Source organism: Esox lucius, chromosome 19 (assembly GCF_011004845.1).
Source record: "Esox lucius isolate fEsoLuc1 chromosome 19, fEsoLuc1.pri, whole genome shotgun sequence".
Lineage (NCBI taxonomy): Eukaryota > Metazoa > Chordata > Actinopteri > Esociformes > Esocidae > Esox > Esox lucius.
In genome coordinates this window covers 25181660-25204528 of record NC_047587.1, presented here as the reverse complement: position 1 = coordinate 25204528, position 22869 = coordinate 25181660, and the positions used below count along the sequence as shown (strand labels likewise).

General features: G+C 40.2%; 1 protein-coding gene across 2 annotated transcripts in view; it reads right to left on the bottom strand.

Annotated features, from left to right (window-relative positions):
* The window catches only part of necab2 (N-terminal EF-hand calcium binding protein 2), a 94498-nt gene extending 74220 nt beyond the window's left edge, over positions 1 to 20278 (bottom strand). The window contains exons 1-2 of one of the 2 annotated variants that reach the window (XM_013138980.3): positions 19844 to 20278; positions 6973 to 6997 (exon numbers count right to left, since the gene is read on the bottom strand). In XM_013138980.3, coding sequence (XP_012994434.1) covers positions 6973 to 6997; positions 19844 to 20161 — 343 coding nt within the window. In that variant the 5' untranslated portion in view covers positions 20162 to 20278. The remainder of the gene's footprint in view (positions 1 to 6972; positions 6998 to 19843) is intronic. The other variant, XM_013138979.3, reaches the window with a different exon arrangement.
* Between the last annotated feature and the right edge of the window lie 2591 nt (positions 20279 to 22869).

The window sequence follows — 22869 nt, the reverse complement described above, 5'->3', positions numbered from 1 at the left end:
GGCTCTCTCCTCTTCTCACTCTGCACTAAGTCACTTGGCTCATTAAATCCTCATGTGGTCTGTCCTAACACTGCTATGCGGGTGACATTTGATGATTTTTCTTCTTCCCAGCAAGGGAAGAGCCAGGTGACGATGCATTTGTGTGTGGCTGGGTGACCTCCATGTTCGAGTACCCGAGGGAGAGTAGCTGCTGTTGAGCAACATATAGTAAGTGTGGAAAGTGGAGACACAGCTTGAGCGTGAAGATACTGACTAAAACTAAAAGAATGCATGATGCTTTCCCCCTTTCCTTATAATGAGGATGGTGGATAATGGAAAATGGATCAATTCTAATGCTGACCTAAGGCTCAGACCCAGCATCGGACACACCAAGTCATCAGACAGAGTACCACTTTTCTCTTCTTTTGTGGGGCCTGATGGTTAAGTGCAGTGGTCATTACGTTCTCACTGAGTACCTCTGCACGGCTCCTGGATGGGTCTGGCTCTCTGGCACCACCAACGCATCCATCACAATGCATTTCTCTCTGCAGACCACATGGATGTCTGTCTGGAATGGCTGATGCTTACAGGCTAGTTCCCGAGTTTGTCCTGGTGAGAGTGACACAGACACTGCCAGGACACAGGCAGCTTTGGAGTGAGACACATTGTGTGTGCCCAGTGTACACATCTTCATGCTGAATACTGTCTGAATACTGTCTGAATACTGTCTGAATACTGTCTGTTTACCACAAGACATTCCCACTAAAGTTTTTTTAAACTTCTACATTTGAAAAAAAGCAACTATTTTTAATTGGCATCATCAACGTTGACCAAACGTAATTCATCGGGATAACACTGAAGGAGAAAAACTGAACAATCTGAAATGGTAACAAACCCAAACTTATTTGCTTGAGGCCCATAGTGTGTTTTAATTAGCCAGGGACTCGTGGGAGTGCCAAAACCATTTTCAAACACTTTGAAAGATTCCCGTCTGACTTCTGATGTTTCACAGTTGTTTTGCTTCTGCTACAATGTTACAAGTAAAACATTTTTGTTTCCTGGATATTGCTCAACATCTCGTGGTTTTTACAAAGCACTGAACTTCACTGTTGATTCTTCTTCTTCCCATTAACAAGTTCGCAGGACAGATGGGCTCCTCTGGAATATTTTCATTCATGCACTGTAATTGTGTGTTGTCGGTTTTTAAACACAGATGGCCAAGTTTTGAGTGAGATGATCAGTAGTCACCAGACTGATGAGTTACAAATATAACTGAATGTGGGGCATCGAAGTGGTATATCTCTAATGTAGTTGAGAATAAAATAGGACAATGATAATGAGAGCAGCCGGCTCTGAGTAAATTAGACTGCCCAAGACTCTCTCCCCGTCTACCCTGCAGAGAACAAGTACTACTGTACTAACTAGCACCATGGCCTGAAGGGATGAACTACTGTACTAACTAGCACCATGGTCTGAAGGGATGAACTACTGTACAAACTAGCACCATGGCCTGAAGGGATGAACTACTGTACTAACTAGCACCATGGCCTGAAGGGATGAACTACTGTACAAACTAGCACCATGGTCTGAAGGGATGAACTACTGTACAAACTAGCACCATGGCCTGAAGGGATGAACTACTGTACTAACTAGCACCATGGCCTGAAGGGATGAACTACTGTACTAACTAGCACCATGGCCTGAAGGGATGAACTACTGTACTAACTAGCACCATGGCCTGAAGGGATGAACTACTGTACTAACTAGCACCATGGCCTGAAGGGATGAACTACTGTACTAACTAGCACCATGGCCTGAAGGGATGAACTACTGTACTAACTAGCACCATGGCCTGAAAGGATGAACTACTGTACTAACTAGCACCATGGCCTGAAGGGATGAACTCCTGTACTAACTAGCACCATGGCCTGAAGGGATGAACTACTGCTCCGTTGTGTTGCTTCAGTAAAGCTCAGCATTTAAAAAACTTTAAGCCATAATACGTTACAGGATCCGGCTTTCTGGAGGGTATTGTAGTTCCCCAAAACTAGAATAAAACCTGTGTTTCATGTTGACCTGGTCAAGGGAATAGAATAGCATTTCTGAGGCACAAAGTTCCACTAGTGTGCAGGTTCTTTCGTGCTGGTGTTGATGCTGAATAAAACATGAGCACACCACTCTTCTTTTCTACAGTGTTCTCACTCTCCTCTGCCTGGATGTGAATAAATAAATGAAAGCGGTTGGGATTGGCTGACATCCTCTAGGGGGCAGTTAGAGGAACACATGTTTACATGCGTTTGTGGCAGTAAAGCTGGCCATTTAGGTCCACCAATCACAACCAAAACACATTACAGGACCACTTCACCCCAACCACAAAACTAAGATCATTGTTTAAGCATTTGTAAAGAATCTGGGATAAACAAACTCCCCTAAATGCCTGTTGTCTCTTTCACCCTGAGTGACAATAATTACCTCAAGCTAAACGAGACGGGAATCTAGAGAGCATCAGAAACAATAATTAAACCACCAGAGAAGAACGGCACCAGGCAGCTGAGAGGGAGGGAGGTACCCTGCCGGGAGGTGTCTGACAGCTCTTTACACAGGGATGAGGGCTACACAGACACAAGGAAAGTCACAGAGCGGTGGGGGGCAGAGAGTGTGCGCGTGTGTTTCTACATGTTGTGTACGGTACAAAATATGGTTCCTCAGGAAGATAAGAGAAAGAGGCAGAGTAAAGAGAAAGATGCACTGTCCATCGCTGACACCAGTGACAGATATGTCTCCGACCATAACAGCGTCAGAAATGCTTGAATAATGAATGATGCTGCACTGAGGACAGGGCAGGAGGGGCAGAGAGAAGGGCTAGCGACTCCACACACCTCATCAGCTTCCAGCTCACCTGCGCGGCTTCCCAGCTTCCTATATCCTGCCTCTTCTGTGGCTGGGGAGAGCAAGGGGAACCCAGCCCCATTATGGGGCCAGGAGGGACTCTGGACAGCCTACCTGCAACGAGCTGTCATGTATGGAGGTGGCTACGTGGAACTACAGAGGCTTCGTACAGCGCAGACAGCAACGCGCAAAGAATAGCTCTCCTCTGTAGCCGTGGAGGTCCTCTTACAGCTGGGATAGAGGAACCACTCAAAAGGACGGTCTCTATTAGTAGGCAGGAACTACAAAAAGTGCTGTTATCTAAGCAACACATTCGACACTCCTGAGAGGCCACCAATAGCAAAAGAACCAACATACTGGAAGAAAGGGGGGGAACAAAAGAGCCTGGTAACAGAGAAGGAAATGTGGCATTAGCCGGTCAGAGTCAGGCCGCCCTCTGTGGGGTTGGGAGTAGGGCTTCCCAGCAGTCTGGACAGAAGAAAGGAAAATAGGGCAACATGAACCTTTATGTTAATACAACCCTGAAGGCTGCTCTCGTCTCTCCGAAGCACACCCCCCCCGGGCTCTCCTCTCTACCACTCTCTGGCTTTTCCCTCTCGCACCTCTTCCCTTCCTCACGCCTTCACTCTCTCTGAAAATGTCAGTTGCTCGTCAGTTGTCACTCTGAAGCCGAACACTTCCCTCCACGACGTCACTTGAGTGTTCTGCCTCACTAAATCCTTCCAGGCAAGGGGAGACAAAACGCTGAGAGGCCACAAACAAAACCACAGCTGTACTAGCAGAGGAGTCAGATGCTTCAGTGCACAATAGAACACACTGCATGATGCAAACATTCCATTCACGCTGAAACCTAAGGCAAACACAGGATCAATTCTCTAGCCAAGACAATTACTTCCAACGCTAAATCTAGTGAATGAAAGGATGCAATTCCATAACATGGAATACCGACTCCACAACCGCTGAAGCATGGTAATTAGCAGGAATCAGAGACACAGACTTCCAGTGTCACACAAACTAGCAGTGGAGTTACAACTGAAATGGTTTTACTACATTAAACCTATTGGGAGAAGGAAAAATGCACCCTCCTCCTGAGTACTTTCATGAGTGGAGCACAGAATAGCATTGGGAGCTGTTCTCAGAAAATAAAGTGAGAAAGACACCAATTAAATGTCCATTACCACCACATTTGTCTACAAACCCTTTCTTTCTCTTAGGAAATAGGTTTATTTACAGGATGTCCGTATTTAATGGGCGTAATATGGCCCCTCAGTGACAGCGGGCTCTGTGTTCATTTACTTAAAAGGGAGCATAACATGGCAGGGTTAGATCCACTAATCAGGGCCAGGAGGTAGCTCTGCTAAAAGCTCCTGGGCTAAAGGAATACATCAGCTATAATACATACAGTAATACTTACCCTTCCCAGAGCCAAAGATTCACCAACAAGACAAGTGTTAGCTTCTTTAGCAGTTGCTTTTTTGGAGTTGGACAGAAAGGGAAAGGCAATACAACCTCTGATCCTTAACCTCTGACCGTTGTGGATAAATACCTGGACCTTATTGTTAAGTACATGTGTCTCTCACCCCTTTCTTCATTGTTTAATAAGGACCCCCCCAAATTTCTCTCTCTGTTTTGTATCTCTTCCCAGCATGTCTCTTTCTACTTCTATCCTTGCTCACCTCTTGCTCCTTTTCTCTCTGTCTCTCTCTCCTCTATATTTTTTGTTCTCTGTCCCTCCACTCTCTCTCTATTTTCAGTCTCTTTTCTGTTAAGCAACTCACTCCCTCATTAAAACAGCCACAGAACATTTCCCTGGAGAGGAGGGTAAAAATAGCACAATTTACGTTTGTTCAATACATCAAATGACAAAGATTCTTTTTAACTAGGTGCATATGGCAGCTCTGCTCATTTTCACAGTGATTACTCGCTATTCCCTCTTCAAAATAAAGGCTTTTGTTTCGGATTTCTCCATCGGAAAGCGCAAACCCACGGGAATGTTTTCGTTTGGTCCCTTTTAAGGCACATACAAGCACAGAAGTGCAAAGCCAGAGAATAACCTTCTTTGGTTAAATGTAAAGGGAACTAACCTTTGCAGAAGGACGAAATGTGATTAAAAATGCTATATACTTCTTTTGCAATAGACACAATTTACACTTTGGTGTATTGATATACCCAGTCTCATATACCACAGCTATCAGCCAAACCGTGTCCAGGATTCAAACCATCCAGTTTATAATTAAGGAACTGTATCACATCGGGTATCACATCACATCTCTTTTTACTGCTCTAATTGCGTAGGCAATTAGGTATATAAAAAGCAATAGCGCATCTCAGGCTTTTGTGGCATATTGCCCATATAGCAAGGCTAAGTGCTGTGTCCTGGTACTCAGTGGTGCGTCGTGCATTAGAACAGCCCTTAGCCATGGTATTGATATGTACTACTACAGTGGCCTCCAAAATGATTTGTATCCTAGGTGAATATGAACCACAGCATCAGATGACCTGGCTTCCACAATCATTTGACCTCAACCCCATTGAAATGTTTTGGGATGAGTTGGACCGCAGAGTGAAGGAAATGCAGCCAATAAATACTCAGCATATGTGGGAACTCCTTCACGACGGCAGAAAAACTACCTGATGAAGCTGGTTTTGAGAATCAAAAGAGTGTGCAACGCTGTCATCATGGTGGCTACTTTGCAGAATCAACTATTTAAATGTATTTTGTTCTGTTTACTACATGTTCCCATATGGGTAATTTCATAGTTTTGATGTCTTCACTGTTATTCTACAGTGCAGAAAAAAAGTTAAGATAAAGAAATACAATTTAATGTGTAGGAGCATAGGGGTGTCCAAACTGGTACTATATATATACGGTGCATATGATATATACATACCATCCCCGCACCTGTTAAAAACATTGGTATACAGCAAGTTCCTCTTTCCAAGAGGCATCATTGACACCTTACTCCTACAGTTGGAGTCAAACTGGATTTCCTCTCTGAAAACATTGACCACTAGAGATATAAATATTGACTTTGACCTCAGGCCATTCTTATGAAAATGTCCATTGAACTTACACATCTACAATTAATGATCCTGAATTTCTAATGCTTCCTGTTGATGATTCCTATTTTGTATTACAGTTGAAACAAAATTATAATGTTGCAAATATGAAATTAAATGGAAATAATGAAACAATTGTGATTAAATGAAAATGATATGCTTATGATGAAAATATTAGGTTCTCATGTTAAAATATGTAACAATAACAATATATGAAATATGTTATACACTATTTTCTCATAACCTTGTTAACCCTTTGTAATCCTAATTACTATGATACATCCAGTGGCGTTGGACCGGGGGGAAAAGGGGGCTAAGTATATAGGGCCCTAACGTGTAGGGGGGCCCTCGAAAATGTTTGAATCTTGAATAAAGAGGGGAAGGGGCCGCCTAGGTACAGGGCCCAGAATTGGGCGCTACACCCCTGGATACACTCTTCATGACTGTCATTGGCTGTAGTAGTTGCACTGGCTGTCTACATTGCCTAGTTTCAAGCCTTCATGCAACCCTGAAGAAGTCATGTTGATGCCAGATGTTGACGTTTCACTAATTAAATCACTTCAAGTGTACAACTTTTTTTTCTTTTTAAACCTAAAATTAACTACAATTCTAAAACAATGACCAATTGCACGTTATACCCAAAACATCTCAAAAGCAAGCAATTGCATAATGGGGTCCTGCCAAAGTGTTGTGTGGACCAATTTTTCAGGTTTTACAATTTTTGTGGGAACTTTGGGTACTCACATAATACACATAGCGGGATCACACAGGAAAATAAAATGCCCATCTGGCTGGTATGAAGACAGAGACTTTTAAGTTGTCTCCTTGTTAGTTTCTTTCCTGTCAAAGGCTCCAAGAGATGATGGCAAAACAAACAACTGCCAGAAGGGAATGATGGAAGCTCTGGCACCATACCACACTCAGTATCCGCCTGGAGAGGAGCCAACACACTAACAACCCAAAACACTGGGCCAAGAAGATATCTCACTGAAGGGCAAAGACAACATAGTAACAAATATGTTTAACAAACAAAAACACACTTACCATCTTTATCAGCTCTCCGGAAAATCTGTTAAGACAAAACATGAGCTCTGCATTAGTGAAGGGACTAGTAAGGTAAAACCAATATCAAACCATTTCACATGGTCAAACACCTCACAAAATGTCAATGAAATCCTAAGCCCTTACACACAGAAGGCTTCACACACTAAGAGACAGTAAACACACCTGCCTGAATGGGAAAGCAATATCCATTTCAGATTATAATTACAAGGTTATTTCAGTATTTTTTGTAGAACACAATACAAAAATGTTTCTATGGTAACCTTTCATACATGCAAATGTTTTAATGAAGCATGTATTAGTGCAAATGTGCAGTTAAGCTTTTGGAAAGCAACCATAATGAAAAGCAATATGTTCACAGAGTTGTGCCACTGTACGGACGACTGAGCTAGTGACAGCTTCCAAATGTGGGCTAACATTGTACTAGCTAATTACATTAACTAGCTAGTCAGCTATGCAAGCGTGAGTGACACTGATCGAGTCGTTCCAGAGCACAAACGTTTAACGTTATTTCGGCGCGTCATAATCCCCAAAACCAAAACCTAGCGGCAAAATGCTATACTGGTTCATTTCAGGTTCGTTTCACATTTTCACAATTTTTCTCATAAGGTATTTTAGAATCGCTTCTAATATAGTTTGTGTTTCGTGTAGACTTACGCTACCTCGCCGTTTTGATAACCGTTTAAATCTTGTCAGAACAAGGTGACGAATGTCAAGATACTTGCTAAAATTACCCCTACAAACGCGTACATGCCAAGCGTGCCGCACAAGCCCTGAAAAGTGAAGCCAAAACGTCTCGATCGCCCCCTGTTGAGTGGTCCCAGTATAGGTCATAAACCCCGCCCTCCCCATGTTATTCAATGGGACGCGAGACCAACTAAACAATTAAATTACCCTTCAAATATCTTTTTTCCGAAGCTGTTTTCTGTCATTTACTGTAGTTTGTATCACGCTAATGTAAATTCAAGAGTTTGTTTTTAAAATAAGTTGGTTTTTAGTTAGTTATTTAATGCTCTAAAAACGGTGGTGTGACGTCGTGATTCACAGCTGTGATTGACAGCTATCTGAGCCGACGCCATCAGGCTTTTTTCGCAATCTTCAGAGGACTAAGGAGATTGGAGCTTTACATTTAATATCTAAATTTCTATAATTGATATAATTTCACACGGACATAATGGGTTGTTCTGCAGTACATTGTGCTAACCGATCTGGCATTTCCAATCGATCTTTGAATTATTTTCGGTAAGTTAAATTTATAAGCTATTTAATTAGTAAATAAATGTAATGGGCTAGCTAACGTTAGCTAAAAGACAACAAGCCTCGTTAATAGCCATGTTAACAGCTAGCAGGTGATCGTTAGCTAGAAGTTACCAATTACTTTTGTATTAGGCCTATTCTAAATTAAGGTTAAACATGATGTAAGTTAGGCTATAACATATCGTCTAGGTTTAACAAGCAAAGGTTGTACTGTACTTGGACTTGCAATTGATTACAGTATGTGCATTCTGCGAGGGAGAGTGAGGGCGGGGCACAGGGGTGGGGCCGTTGATTTCGCGGCTTTACGGCTTTACTTCCTGCTCGCTACTGCGCATAACTACTGCGCAGAACTGGTCCCAAGATCGCTATCTGCGCAGACGCAAGTCCAAGATGTCAGCGCCGTATCGGGCCACTGGCGGCTTCAGTTTTCACCAATGGAAAAGAGCGAAAGGGCGTCGTCCATTTTTTTTTACAGTCTATGGTACATGCCAATTAGCAACATAGCATACCTAATGTAAGACTACAACTTCCTAACATAAACATCTCTACGTCATTTCTATCATTATTAACGTTGACCAGTGCGATCATTCTGAAATCCTTGTGCTGTTGTGTTGAAATGAAGTGTTACATGGCTTCCGTTCTCTTTCTATGCTAGTCATTGCCATTAGCGAGCTAGCAGTGCAGTAACAAATACATTGTTTTGTTTTACTTATAGAAATATTACTTATAGTATGCTTAGTTTGTCGACTTACTGTTAATTTCTTACCAAATGTCATTTGTAAGGATGAGCATTAAAAGGGTAGAATACCACAAAGTGTGAACATTAGCAGAGGTGCAGCAATAGTGACGTTTAGACTGGAGGTTTATCCTGTGTTAGTGAGTGTGGCTAACAAGATTTAAAAAAGAATTATAATTTCTAATGCTGTCATTATTTATATTCTGAATATAATTTTCTGTTTACACATCTAGCTTGTATTGTATGACCAGATCCTATTAGAGGTTTGGGATGTGTCTGCTATTTTTGAGGTGCAAAACATCAGATGTACATGTGTCAAAAGAACTCCCTTAGATGAACCTTGACTTCACCACACAGCGTCAGATGTACATGTGTCAAAAGAACTCCCTGACTTCACCATACACATTACTTTATTCCCGGCACTCAACTCCAATACCTAAATCTCATTGTTGTTATTCCCGGCACTCAACTCCAATACCAAGTGATAGAAAAATACATTGTATTACCAAAGGGTCCTAGACTAGAAGAGTACAACAATTCATAAGGCCCATGTTCCACCTTCCACAACTGCCTTCCTTCTAAATCTCATTGTTGAAAGATATCAGTCAGGAGAAGGGTACAAATGAATTTCCAAAGCATTAGATATACCATGGAACACAGTGAAGACAGTCATCATCAAGTGGAGACATAATGGCACAACAGAGATATTACCAAGAACTGGACGTCCCTCCAAAATTAATGAAAAGACGAGAAGAAAACTGGTCAGGGGGGCTTCCAAGAGAACTACAGCAACATTAAAGGAACTGCAGGAATTTCTGGCAAGTACTGGCTGTGTGCTACATGTAACAACAATCTCCCGTATTCTTCATATGAATGGGCTATGGGGTAAGGTGGCAAGACGGAAGCCTTTTCATACAAAGAAAAACATCCAAGCCTGGCTGAAGTTTGCAAAAACAAACATCAAGTCCCCCAAAAGCACATGGGAAAATGTTTATGGTCTGATGAAACCAAAGTTGAACTTTTTGGCCATAATTCCAAAACGTATGTTTGGCGCAAAAATAACACTGCACATCACCCAAAGAACACCATACCCACAGTGAAGCATGGTGGTGGCAGCATGGAAGCTGGAACTGGGGCCTTTGTCAGGGTAGAGGGAATTATGAACAATTTCAAATACCAGGCAATTTTGGCCCAAAACCTTCAGGCGTCCGTTAGAAAGCTGAAGATGAAGAGGAATTTCACCTTTCAGCACGACAACAACCCAAAGCACACATCCAAATTCACAAAAGCATGGCTTCACCAGAAGATTAACGTTTTGGAATGGCCCAGCCAGAGCCCAGACCTGAATCCAATTGAACATCTGTGGGGTGATCTGAAGAGGGCTGTGCACAGGAGATGTCCTTGCAATCTGACAGATTTGGGAAAATATTGCCACGTCAAAATGTGCCATGCTAATAGACTCCTACCCAAAAAAACTGAATGCTGTAATAATTTTTTTTAAAAGTGCTTCAACTAAACATTAGTTTATGGGTGTGCTTACCTATGCAACCATGTTATTGTGAGTTTAAATTTTGAAATGTTTCCCCCTCAAAGAATTTGAATTGTTATACATGTTATAGGTCACATTAAAGGTGGAAAGGTTTCTGACATGATTTATCTTTGTCTCATTCTTTTACATCACAAGAACCTGGCATTTTAACAGGGGTGTGTAGACTTTTTATATCCACTGTACGTGGCTGACGACTATAACCCTCTGTCCAGAGAACTTCAGTGGTTGATGAACTGTCTCTATGGCAGGTTTACAGGCATGGCGGGATTCCTTGAACCTGAGCCAAAACAACTGGTACCCTCCCTGTCTGTACCGGACATCGTTAAAAACCAAGGGAACCTGGGACCTGCAGGATTCCTGGCTGGCATGGTGATGTTTTTACAGCAGCAGGAGGCTATGTTAGCAACAGTGGGACAGGGTACCAACCCCTTATTGCACATCATGCAGAGTGGGAGATTGAGGGCCAGCAATTTAGGATTTGTGTTAGGGTGAAACAAATTACTTCACTGCTGAAGAGGGTACTTGGCTCACAACGCTAGATGTTTTGTAAGTGTGTGAATTGAGGCACAGACAAATGGCTACTGGAAAGGATATGTGCAGTCAGGGCTGAAAGAAAAAAAGTAAAAAATTACTATTATAGCATACGAACATTTTAATAATAGCCTGGTAAAATACGTTAACAAAATAACATCAGTTTGGCAAGTAGTGCTGAACTAAAATAACTTCCCTGTAACGTCTAGTGCCAGCTGTAGTGGAATGCATCATTTCAGCTGTGTGGTAGTTATTTCTGGCTGTAATCCAACCAGTTAACTGGCACACACAGGGAATGATGTATAGAAGCATAGCTAACGTTTGCATAACTAAGTTAGTGTACAGAACAAAGTTTTCCAAAACTCAAAACATGATAGCACACTACATAGCATGTTCATGTTTATATACATGTAGGGTGACCTAGTTTCTAGCTGGGTGTCCCGGATCCCGACAAAATCTCTGTAAAACACTAAAATGTTCCGGTTTCCGATAATCACTACCAAACTGTCCCGGTTTTCACCACAATAATAATAATAATAATACTGTAATGTTTCCACATACGAGTTGGAGCAAAACAAACAACTGTGTAGAACTGTGAAAAAAATGCAAAAATTATCATAAAAGTTCAAAGGGCCAAATTTAGGCAAATATATTGATATAAGTCACCTTGTCTTATATATTTACTCGGTTATCAAAACGGCGAGGTGGAGTAATCCTAAGCAAAACACAGACCTTATTTCAACTGGATCAAAAAATCCACTATGGGAAAAATGAATGGGGAGAATGCCAAAACCGGAAACTAGCCAGTTTTGCATTTTGATGGGGATTGAAGTTTTATGGGGATTATGAGTTATACTATTTAAGTCAATAGTCTGAGTGGTTTGTAGGTTTGAAAACTTTTATAGCTAACTACTGCTTGACAGAAAATGTTGGCTATTAGTTATGTAGTACGTCTGAGCTTGAATAAAGCATGTATTATTCATTTTTTGTTAATTTAGCTAGCTATGCTTTTTGACAGAATGCTTAAGGATGAACGGCCTGTTGATGGACGTCTGGGCCAGGCACAGTGTTGCAAGATTTGATTCACTGTAAACCGAAACTGAAACTGTGCGATTGGTGCACCCAAGTGGGCGTCCTGCGACAGACCTCACAGTTACAGCATGGTTGAGCACAGTACATACAAATGTAATTGCAAAATTATTGATCCAATTATTCTAAGCCAGCAATACAACTTTACTGTAATCATCACTAGGTCAGAAGAAAAGTGTATCAGCTTTGTCTGGTAATGCCTTCTCAGATACCTTTTATATAACGTTTCTTTTATTGAACTGAAAAAATACTCACACTGCCAGAATTCAGGCTTAGCATGAAAGGGATAAGAGTAATAGGGTAATCTTGTTTAAGTAGCCTGACCACACTGTGCACTCACATGTAACAGCACAGTTTGGACTCAAGGGTATGGGGTGAACAATTATTTGTTTGCTGTTGGGAAAGCATTCCTTACACCAGTTAGAACACCCATCACCCCATTTAAATTGTACAATTGGCAGCTAGAAAACTTAATTTTGTGTTATATTCTCCAAAACCTAAATAGTTGGTTCAGTACTGTCTTCTGTCTAACAGTACCACATAATGTTCACCATTATTCTCGTATTCCACACCTCTTATAAGGCAAAATCGCATCAGGTTTCCTCAGTGGAGTGATAGAGGTCTACCTACCCTATCTGATAAAATAGAAGTCGAGTGATAGAGGTCTACCTACCCTATCTAATATAACAGTAGTCGGTGAGTGATAGAGGTCTACCTACAATATCTGATAACAGTAGTCTGAGAGTGATAGAGATCTACCAACATTATCTGATATAAAAGTAGTCTGTGAGTGATAGAGGTGTTCCTACCCTATCTAATATAACAATAGTCTGAGAGTGATAGAGATCTACATACACTATCTGATATAACAGTAGTCTGTGAGTGATAGAGGTCTACCAACATTATCTGATATAAGAGTAGTCTAAGAGTGATAGAGGTCTACCCACATTATCTGATATAAAAGTAGTCTGAGAGTGATCGAAGTCTACCTACGCTATCTGATATAACAGTAGTCTGTGAGTCTTCCAGGATCTACAATCAATATTATGCACCATTGACCCTTTGCTTCTTTTATTTGCAGCTACAGGCTGTTCCTCAGGCCTATGGGTGTGCCATGGGAACAGTGCTAATGTTGCATCCTGTTATACAGTATCTCACAGAAGTGAGTACCTCGCTCACATTTTTGTAAATATTTGATTATATCTTTTCATATGACAAAACTGAAGAATGTAGTGAGTGTACAGCTTGTATAACAGTGTCAATTTGCTGTCCCCTCAAAATAACACAACACACAGCCATTAATGCCTAAACCGCTGTAAAACAATTTGCACCTAGGAAAACCTAAGGGCTTGTCTCCAAATGATAAAGATATCTGCTGACAGTTACAAATAAATACATATCCCTTGACAACCAATGGTGGATGTATCTATCACTATCAGATTCTGGTGTAGCAATTTATACTATCACTTCATGGTGAAAGGACCTATCACTATCAATTCATGGTGCAAGGACCTATCACTATCAATTCATGGTATAGAGATCTATCACTATCAATTCATGGTGTAGGGATCTATCGTTATCAATTCATGATGTAGGGATCTAGCATGATCAATTCATGGTGTAAGGATCTATCAATATCAGTTCATGATGTAGGGATCTAGCATGATCAATTCATGGTGTAGGGATCTATCACTATCAATTCATGGTGTAGGGATCTATCACTATCAATTCATGGTGTAGGGATCTATCACTATCAATTAATTGTGTAGGGATCTATCACTATCAATTCATGGTGTAGGGATCTATCACTATCAATTCATGGTGTAGGGATCTATCACTATCAATTCATGGTGTAGGGATCTATCACTATCAATTCATGGTGTAAGGATCTATCACTATCAATTTTCAACATCACCAACAGTTTCGTAGTCATGGTGCTGGAAAAGAAATGTTACACTTTGGACTGATGTTATCAGGGAATAATAAGACAACTTCTTATGATATCTTAATTAAAGAGGCTGTAGATGGGGGTTGGGGGTGGATATAATTTTTCTGTCTTTAGTCTTTTGCCCTAATTGTTGTCTCTTGTCACTGTTGCCATCAATAAAATATCATTTAAAATATGAGTCATTATTTTTATTTATTGATGTAGAAATTCCTTCACCTCCCCTCTTTGTGTATTTGAAACGAAAAATATGGATTACAAAAAACTCACTAGAGAGCTGAAAGGAGACCAACCGGTCAATGGCCAACCCGTTAAAAGGTCATACACAGTAAATCAACATTTACTGTGAACAACTATTTCAGACAGGCCTCCCAACATCACCATGGCTGTATTGTGTTTCAAGCCTTTATCAGTAGTTAGTCCGCTGTTTATCTTTAGCATCTGTGGGCAGAATTAAGATGAGTAAAATGTTTTGGGAATGATTTCAGCTCAACACAACAATCTATCTTCCTCTCCACATGTAAGGCACAGCTAGCCGGAGCCATATTGAATTTAATATTTACATGTGGTGTTGTTTGCTGAGGTTAAGCATTCATATCTTCTGCTATCAGAGATATTGCTTTGTAATAGAAAGATAAGAACAAAGGAGATTATTATAAGAACAAAAAAAGAAGTGTTGGACAAAATAGGCAGGAGGTTTGCAAGAAAGATAGAGACAGAGACAGAGGGAGACTGAGGAGGGAGTGGGAAGGTGTGGTGGAGATTGGGAGAAATTAGATGGGGAGGGAAAATAATTACAGGTGACTATCTTCTAGAAAGGCATATCCTCATTGACTTGATTTAATTCCGGTGACTATCCTCTAGAAAAGCCCATCCCCATTGACTTGATTTATTACAGGTGACTATCCTCTAGAAAAGCCCATCCTCATTGACTTGATTTATTACAGGTGACTATCCTCTAGAAAAGCCCATCCTCATTGACTTGATTTATTACAGGTGACTATCCTCTAGAAAGGTATATCCTTACTGACATGATTAAAATGGAGCATTGATATATTAAATATCCAACTAAATGTAACCCACATTTAAAGCCACAGAAGTGGGGCATGACTAATGATAAAAGTAGCAGAGGTGTTAGTAGAAAATTGGCCCATTTGGTGTTTAGGTGCTGGTCTGATCATCCATTTGTCAGGCCTGACAGCATTGAGTCACATTATGTAGGTGACCCAGTTTTTGGACAAAAAATTGGGACAAACCCCAAATGGATACATTGCTCCTCTTAACTATAAAGAATGAAAAGGACATCAAAGAGTGTCACCTTCTAACAAGTATAAAAGCCAAGATCAGTTTCATTCTAATTGAACAGAATGTGGTTTTCTATTGTCTCATCAAAATGACTTACAGTGGGTCTGATTTATTAGCTTTACTCTTGACATGCGGATATTAAGACTATTTGATTCTATAATACTAATCATTGATTCTCACAGAGATATGGCATAACGTAGTTTGGAAATAAAGCAATTTGCCACAAAACCCAGACCTAATCTATTATTAAGCAACAGCAGCTTAGTTGTCTTTGAGTACCAGAGATCACTGCTCAATTCATTAAAGCTAAAATGGGAAAACATGCCAGAGGGTTGTGCCTGAGATGGGGGGTGGTTAGGGTTTGCTGGACACTTGAGTAACACGCAAATTTAAAGGAAGCAGAAAGATGCATGTGTTGAAGAGACTTAGTCATGACAAAAAACAAAAGGTGTGAGACAGGCATAGAAAAGTGGGAAAAAAGAGAGGCAGATTATTTTGCCTCATTAAGAATGGATGGATCTGTGCTTCCAACAAGGCTGTGGTGTGTGGAGGAGAGGAGAGGAACAAAGCTTGAAGAGGGCAGTTCCACGGGAAGTGAGCAACCGCCAATAAAGCTCTTATTCCCCACCAAGGCCACAAGGCGACTGTAGACTGGGGTCCATCCGTTACAGATCCGGCCTTTACAGAAGTACATGGAGTAATCAACAGAAATGGGTGTGAATGATGCAACATTGATGGACAGCAATATTTGAGGGTACAACATTTACAGTTGCCTTCTTTTCAAATGAAACAAAATGTGTTTTTTCCCTCAGGTGTAGGCAGCCCTGAAGGACTGAACACTTTTGATTTCTTTTCTACCTGCTAGTTATTTGCACTCACCTGACGTCCCAGGTCTTAATTAGTCTTTGATTAGAAGGAGAGGATGAGAACAAGGAACACATTTGCCTAGAACCAGTCTATATGCTGGAGGGATGGCTGTACTAAAACACAAGGAAGTAGCACAGATTTGGATAGTCTAAACAAAAGGCCTTTCAGCCTATCATATTTCATGACTTTTAAAATGGCTCACATACAGTTGTGCTCATAAGTTTTCATACCCTGGCAGAAATTGAGAAATGTAGGGATTGATTTTGAAAATATGACTGATCATGCAAAAAAACTCTTATTTAAGGATAGTGATCATATGAAGCCATTTATTATCACATTGTTGTTTTGCTCATTTTTAAATAAAAATTACAACAGAAATCACCCTAATGGCCCTGATCAAAAGTTTACTTACCCTTGAATGTATGGCTTTGTTACAGACACACAAGGTGACACACACACACTGGTAAAAATGACAATTAAAAGTGAATTTCCCACACATGTGGCTTTTAAAATTCCAATTAGTGTCTCTGTATAATAGTCAATGAGTTTGTTAACTCTCACGTGGATGCACTGAGCAGGCTAGATACTGAGCCATGGGGAGCAGAAAAGAACACTCAAAAGACCTGCGTTACAAGGTAATGGAACTTTATAAAGATGGAAAAGGATATAAAAAGATATCTAAAGCCTTGCAAATGCCAGTCAATACTGTTCAATCACTTATTAAGAAGTGGAAAATTCTGGGATACTGGCTTGATACCAAGCCAAGGTCAGAATGGCCAAGAAAGATTTCAGCCAAAACTACCAGAAGAATTGTTCGGGATACAAAGAAAAACCCACAGGTAACCTCAGGAGAAATACAGGCTGCTCTGGAAAAAGACTGTCTGTTTGTTTCAAGGAGCACAATACGACGATACTTGAACAAAAATTACCTGCATGGTCCAGTTGCCAGAAAGTGTTTACTTCTCCAAGGGTATGAAAACTTTTGAGCACAACTGTAACTTGATATTTCACTGAAACACTAAAACAGTGATAGGTAGTAAGATGACATGTTCTGGAAGAAGTACAGAAGTTGAAGTGTTTTGGAATAGGCAATGTTACATTCATAACATTTTTGAAAAAAATTATTGAATAACATATACCTCACATTAGATCACATTGAAACATTTTCTATAAAGCTAACCTTCATTATGTTTTACATGGTCTATAATTGGTTTCTCTCTTTTATTGTCACTATCATTTTTAAGCATCATGATATCCATAACTTCCATAATGGTTAGGGATATAATTAATAATGATATTCTATTATAACTCATCTTCAGAATCTTAAATAACCTACCTTCATCTAGTGTTCAGAAGCTTGAACTGGTATAAGAACAATAAATATTATTAATACATTTTATGACAGTACATCAGAATTTTTAAATGTGTAGATTTGTGTCTAGAATGAACAGGTAAAGCTTAATTTTGATCAATAAAGATAATGTACCTAATAGTGTGCTGTCTTGTTGTCTACTATTACTGTTATCATGCTATGGGTAAGGTACTAAGGATAATACTCCCAACAACAACAATTGTGTGATGTCACATTCTGATAAATATTTAAGATTTGAATGTCTTTGACTCGGTTACATATATAACTAAGGCTGTAACATAGAAGTTGTTTTTGCCATATAAATTAAGCTTTTCCTTTAAAATGGCTATCAGTGTAATGACTACAGACTTACAAACGCACAAACGTCTGCACAAACATTCAGAATTAGAATGGACAAAGAAACAAGCATTTCAGCACTCAAATACATTTAGATATAGGTCTATAATTCCTTCTTAATGACATGTATTGTCGAGCAATACAAACAAATGTACACTATTGATGTTTTTGAAAAGGACATTACATGCAATTAAAGGGAGTAAGTATGTGTATGACTGAGGCTAAAACCCTGAGCCAATGAGAACTACATTTACATTTTAAGGCCAATATCCTCTGGAAATGTCACTTAATTGATCTACATGTTCAGTTTGAAATCCAAACCTTTAATCATCAAATGTAAATTGGTCATAGAGCTAGATTATCCTAGTGAAATACATTTTAGGTAAATAAAAAAGAAACCAGAAACAATTCATTTGTTTTATACTGTATCAGTCTGCCATTCACTGTAGGTGTAAATCTTTACTGTTAGCAGTTGGGGAGGATATTGTAAACGAGAAGTAGGCACAGCAAAGAGTTTTGTTTGGTGAAAGTGGGAAATTTCCACACACAGTAATGAAGAATATAAATTCCCTAAAGTTGCCAGAGTTTATATGACCAGTCTATCTCTCTCTCTCAAGCCTCTTGCTCTTCTCTCTCTAGTCTCAATCTCTCTTGTCTGTATCTTCTCTCTCTAGTCCCTGGCTCACTTCTCTGTCTCTAGCCTCTATCTATCCTCTCTAGCCTCTCCCTCACCCTCTAGCCTCTATCCCTCTCTTACCTCTCTATCGCTAGTCTCTATATCTAGTCTCTTTGATTGGTCTCTAGTCTCTCTCTCTTTTACTTCTCTCTTTTCTCTTTCTAGCCTCTCTCTTCTCACTCTTCTCGCTCTCTCTAGCTTCTCAATCTTTCTACCCTCTAGCTCTCTTTTCTCACCTTCTACCTCTCCTCTCTCTATCCCCTACCTCTTCTCTCAAGTCTGTATCCATCTCTTCTGTATATTATCTTTCTCAGTGTTTCTCTATCCTTTCTTCTCTGCCTATTCTCTATATTCCTTGAAAACATGCACATACACATGTACACACACAAAAACACACAGTAGCTGATAGATAAATGAGTCTCCTCTTCATCACCTTATCAGGTTTTAGTTCTAAAAGGGAACTAGTTCCTCTCACTGTCTTTCAAGTTACTTTTCCACCTAAAAACAATATGTAAATCCTTAGAGGAAGGAGCGTAAGATATACATAATTATCAGGCAACAATGAATAATACTATGGCAGCACTTTGACCTACTAAATCAATACTGCTGAGACCAGCTTCCTCAGCTTACCCAAGAGCTTAATTGCCAGTACACTGCAAAAGCTTAATAAATTATTAAAAGGTTTGCCTGCAAAGACGTGCTAGTGCATTGTATACATACAAAATGCCTGGCTATCAGAGGTAGCATATTCATCTGTATTTGGTGATTTATTATGATAGCATCTAAAGACATAATTCAGAATGTAACAAACTGCACACATATAGGGGCATTTCTACCAGTGCATATCAATTTGAGAAAAGGGAATATTGTATAGATTATACGCACCAGGCAAATCTATTAAAACAACTTGAGTGGACGATTTGATTTGGTTACGGAGGTGTTTCGAATTCGTCCACCCTTTAGGCTCTGGAAATATTGGTTGGATACAGATTAGAGAAACTTTATATCATTTTTAAAGAGATGCGTGTATTCAACGATGAAATTACGTACAATATTTTCACAAGACTGAAAAATTTATATTTTTGCGTAAATGCGCGCAGAATATAAAAGGGAATTTCTCTCGCACTACTCTTGCCAGTATGTCAAATAATGATTTCAAGATAACATATTACTAAGTAAGCGATACATACGTCAAGTATTACAGAGATGCCTTTACGTGGCTCTGGAGCGAAGAACTGCTCTTGGGCAACCGCTGCCTCTTCCTTCGCGTACTCCCGGGTAGAGATGCTTTTGTTGTCGCTCATCTTGGTGACTATCCAGCGGACGAGCCCGTCAATTCCACCGGGCTGGGCGCCGCTGTTTCCGGACTGTGCAGCCGTTGCTGACTCGCTGTCCTGGTCCACGGGTTTTGGTTGCTCTTTGCTGTCCTGAGCCCGAAGTTTCGGTTGTTCTTTTTGGAGCAGTTTGTGGACACCGTCCCTGCAGTAGCGTGCTGCTTGTTCACACATCCTTTTGCCGCGGAGCGTTCATGCTGAGCGCTATGGGGGCAATCCCTCCCTCCTCTCTTACATCATCATAGACCGGAACATCCCCGAAAAAACACCTCTCCTCAAACTTTCAGAGGGGTTAGTGGAATGTAGGAGATTGTCTGTTGCCAATGATATTGTAAGAATATTGCAAGATATAAACCTTTTTTCTTAATTTGGTAAGAAAGAGTACTTATTTTATGTACGTGCAGTCCTTTTTTTTTGGAAAGTGAAGCAATTGTTTTAGTTTTGGCTCTATAACTGCTCTAGCACACTGTATTTGAAATTAAACAATGACTCATGGTTAAAGTGCACACTGTCAGCTTTTATTTGATGCCACTTACATCAATAAACCAACTATAGGAATTACAGACCCATTAAATGCACTGTTACTATTATAAACCGCTTCGCAACGCAATTAGTAAGAAGTGGTGTAAGGTCATACCCATGGAATAATTTATCAATAAGGCACGAGATGTTTGGTATATGGCCAACATACCCCGCACGGCGAGCTGTTGTAGGCAATATAGGCATCACGGAGTGCAGGGACACAAGGCTTGGCCTGATATATTGGTCATATACGATATAGTAAAAGAGACCCTCTATAGCAGGGGTGTCCAAACTATTCCACGGAGGGCCGTTTGTCTGCAGGTTTTCGCTCTCTCCTTGTACTTGATTGACTAATTGGTTAGTTTCTACGCTCACCTGTTTGTGAACTGGGAACCAATTTATAGGAAAAAGCAAAAACCGGCAGACACACGGCACTCATCCGTGGAATGATTTGGACACCCCTGCTGTATAGCAACACACCAAAGAGTAATCTATTGCAACTGAAGTCTATGACTAAACCCCTCCTGCAAAGGCTAGTTCCCTTTATATTTGTAAGAAATAAGGCACGAGAAAGTGTGGTATATGCCCAATATACCAAAGCTAAGAGCTGTTTCTTAGGCACAATGCATTGCGGAGCAATTAGCTATAGTGTATTGGCCATATACCTCAAACCCCTGAGATTCCTTATTGCTCTTAAACCGATTACCAACACAAATAGAGCAGGCCCGGCGCCACGAGGGGGCAAGAGGGGGCCCCCTTGCCATTATTTTCTGCTCCCGCAGTGTTAGGTTTTGTTTGGTTCCTTTTCATTTTGTGATTCTGTTTTTGTACGGAGCCTGTTTTGTTTGATTTTTGTCTTTTGTTTCTGAACGTGCCATGTCCCTTGATTGTTTTCACCTGTTTGTTGTTTAGTTCTCGTTGGCTCTCTATATAGTTTGCCACCTTCTGTTAGCCCTTTGTAAGTCATTGTGTTTTATGCTTCGTTGATGGCCGTCCCCGCCATCAGTACACCAGTCTGCCGTTTTCTTGTTTTGTTTTTACCTGCTTCAGTTCCACCATTAAAACCTTTATTTGTACTTCAAGTCCGCACATGGGTCCTGCTTCTCCGAAATTGTGACAGTAGGTACGAGACTGGACACAGAAGCAGTGAGAACAGAGGACTTTTAATAAATAATTAAGATATAACATAACTGAAATCAAGACACAAAAACAGAAACAAAATTATATAGGAACAGGAAGCAAACACAAAGACCGACAAGATACACAAGGAAAGGAAGAACTTAATAGGGACATAACAAGGAAGTTGTCTATGCTCTAAATGAGGGAGAGGGTGTGTTGGATCTCACCTGGCCTGCAAGTCTGGACATTTTTCACAAAGTAGAATAATAGTGAAAACATCAAAAATATGAAATAACATTGAATCATGTAAGAATGCAAAACTGTTAAACAGATCAAAATACATTTCAAAGTAGATGCTGAGCACTTATTGGTTGCTTTTCCTTGATTCTACAGTCCAACTCATCTCAAACCATCAAGGCAGTGTTTTCCCACCCTTTTTTACAGTACTGCTTCAACTGTGTCATGTTCGAGGGTTTTCTTGTATGCACGAACAACTCCACGTTTGACTCATCTATCCAGAGAACACTGCTCCAGGCATTTTGGGCTATAGCCAGGTGTTGTCTGGCAGTGGTCTTTATTCTTTTTTGAGACCAGAGGCTTATTTCTTCCTAATCTCCCATGCAGGCCAAGTTTGTGCAGTCCCTTTCTGACAGTTCACTCATTCACTTAGACAATGACTATGACAAGAGATGCCCACAGATCCCTCAATGTTGCAGTGGGGATCTAAGAGTCTTCTATGAGCAAATTTCTGTCAGCTTTTGGGCTGAATTTGGGGGACAACCTGTCTTATGTAAATGGCCAGTGGTCTGGAATTTGATCCATTTGTAGATGATCCGTTGACCAGTAGAATGATGTGTTTTATTGGAAATTGGTTGGAAAAAAACTATTTTAACCCCTCCAAGATTCATAGGCATCAATAATCTTTCTTCTGAGGGCCTTGGATTGGTCTTTTGATCTCTGCATGACGTGATAACACACTCATATAGTTGAGACCAAACCGGATCAAGTTTCTAAGTTTTTATGGAATGTTGGACCCTCCCAAAATGAACCTCTAATGATTACTCTCCAATGATGATATTTTGTTGTACCACATGGTCATTTTATGTGTTATGTGATTGGAAAAATAGGGGTGTACTAACTTTTTCAGCATATGGAAATAGCATTTATGTTTTAACTCCATAAATGGTTTCAAAGTAAAACAAATGTTATTGTAATTTTTTTAATTGGGTTACCTTTTGCAA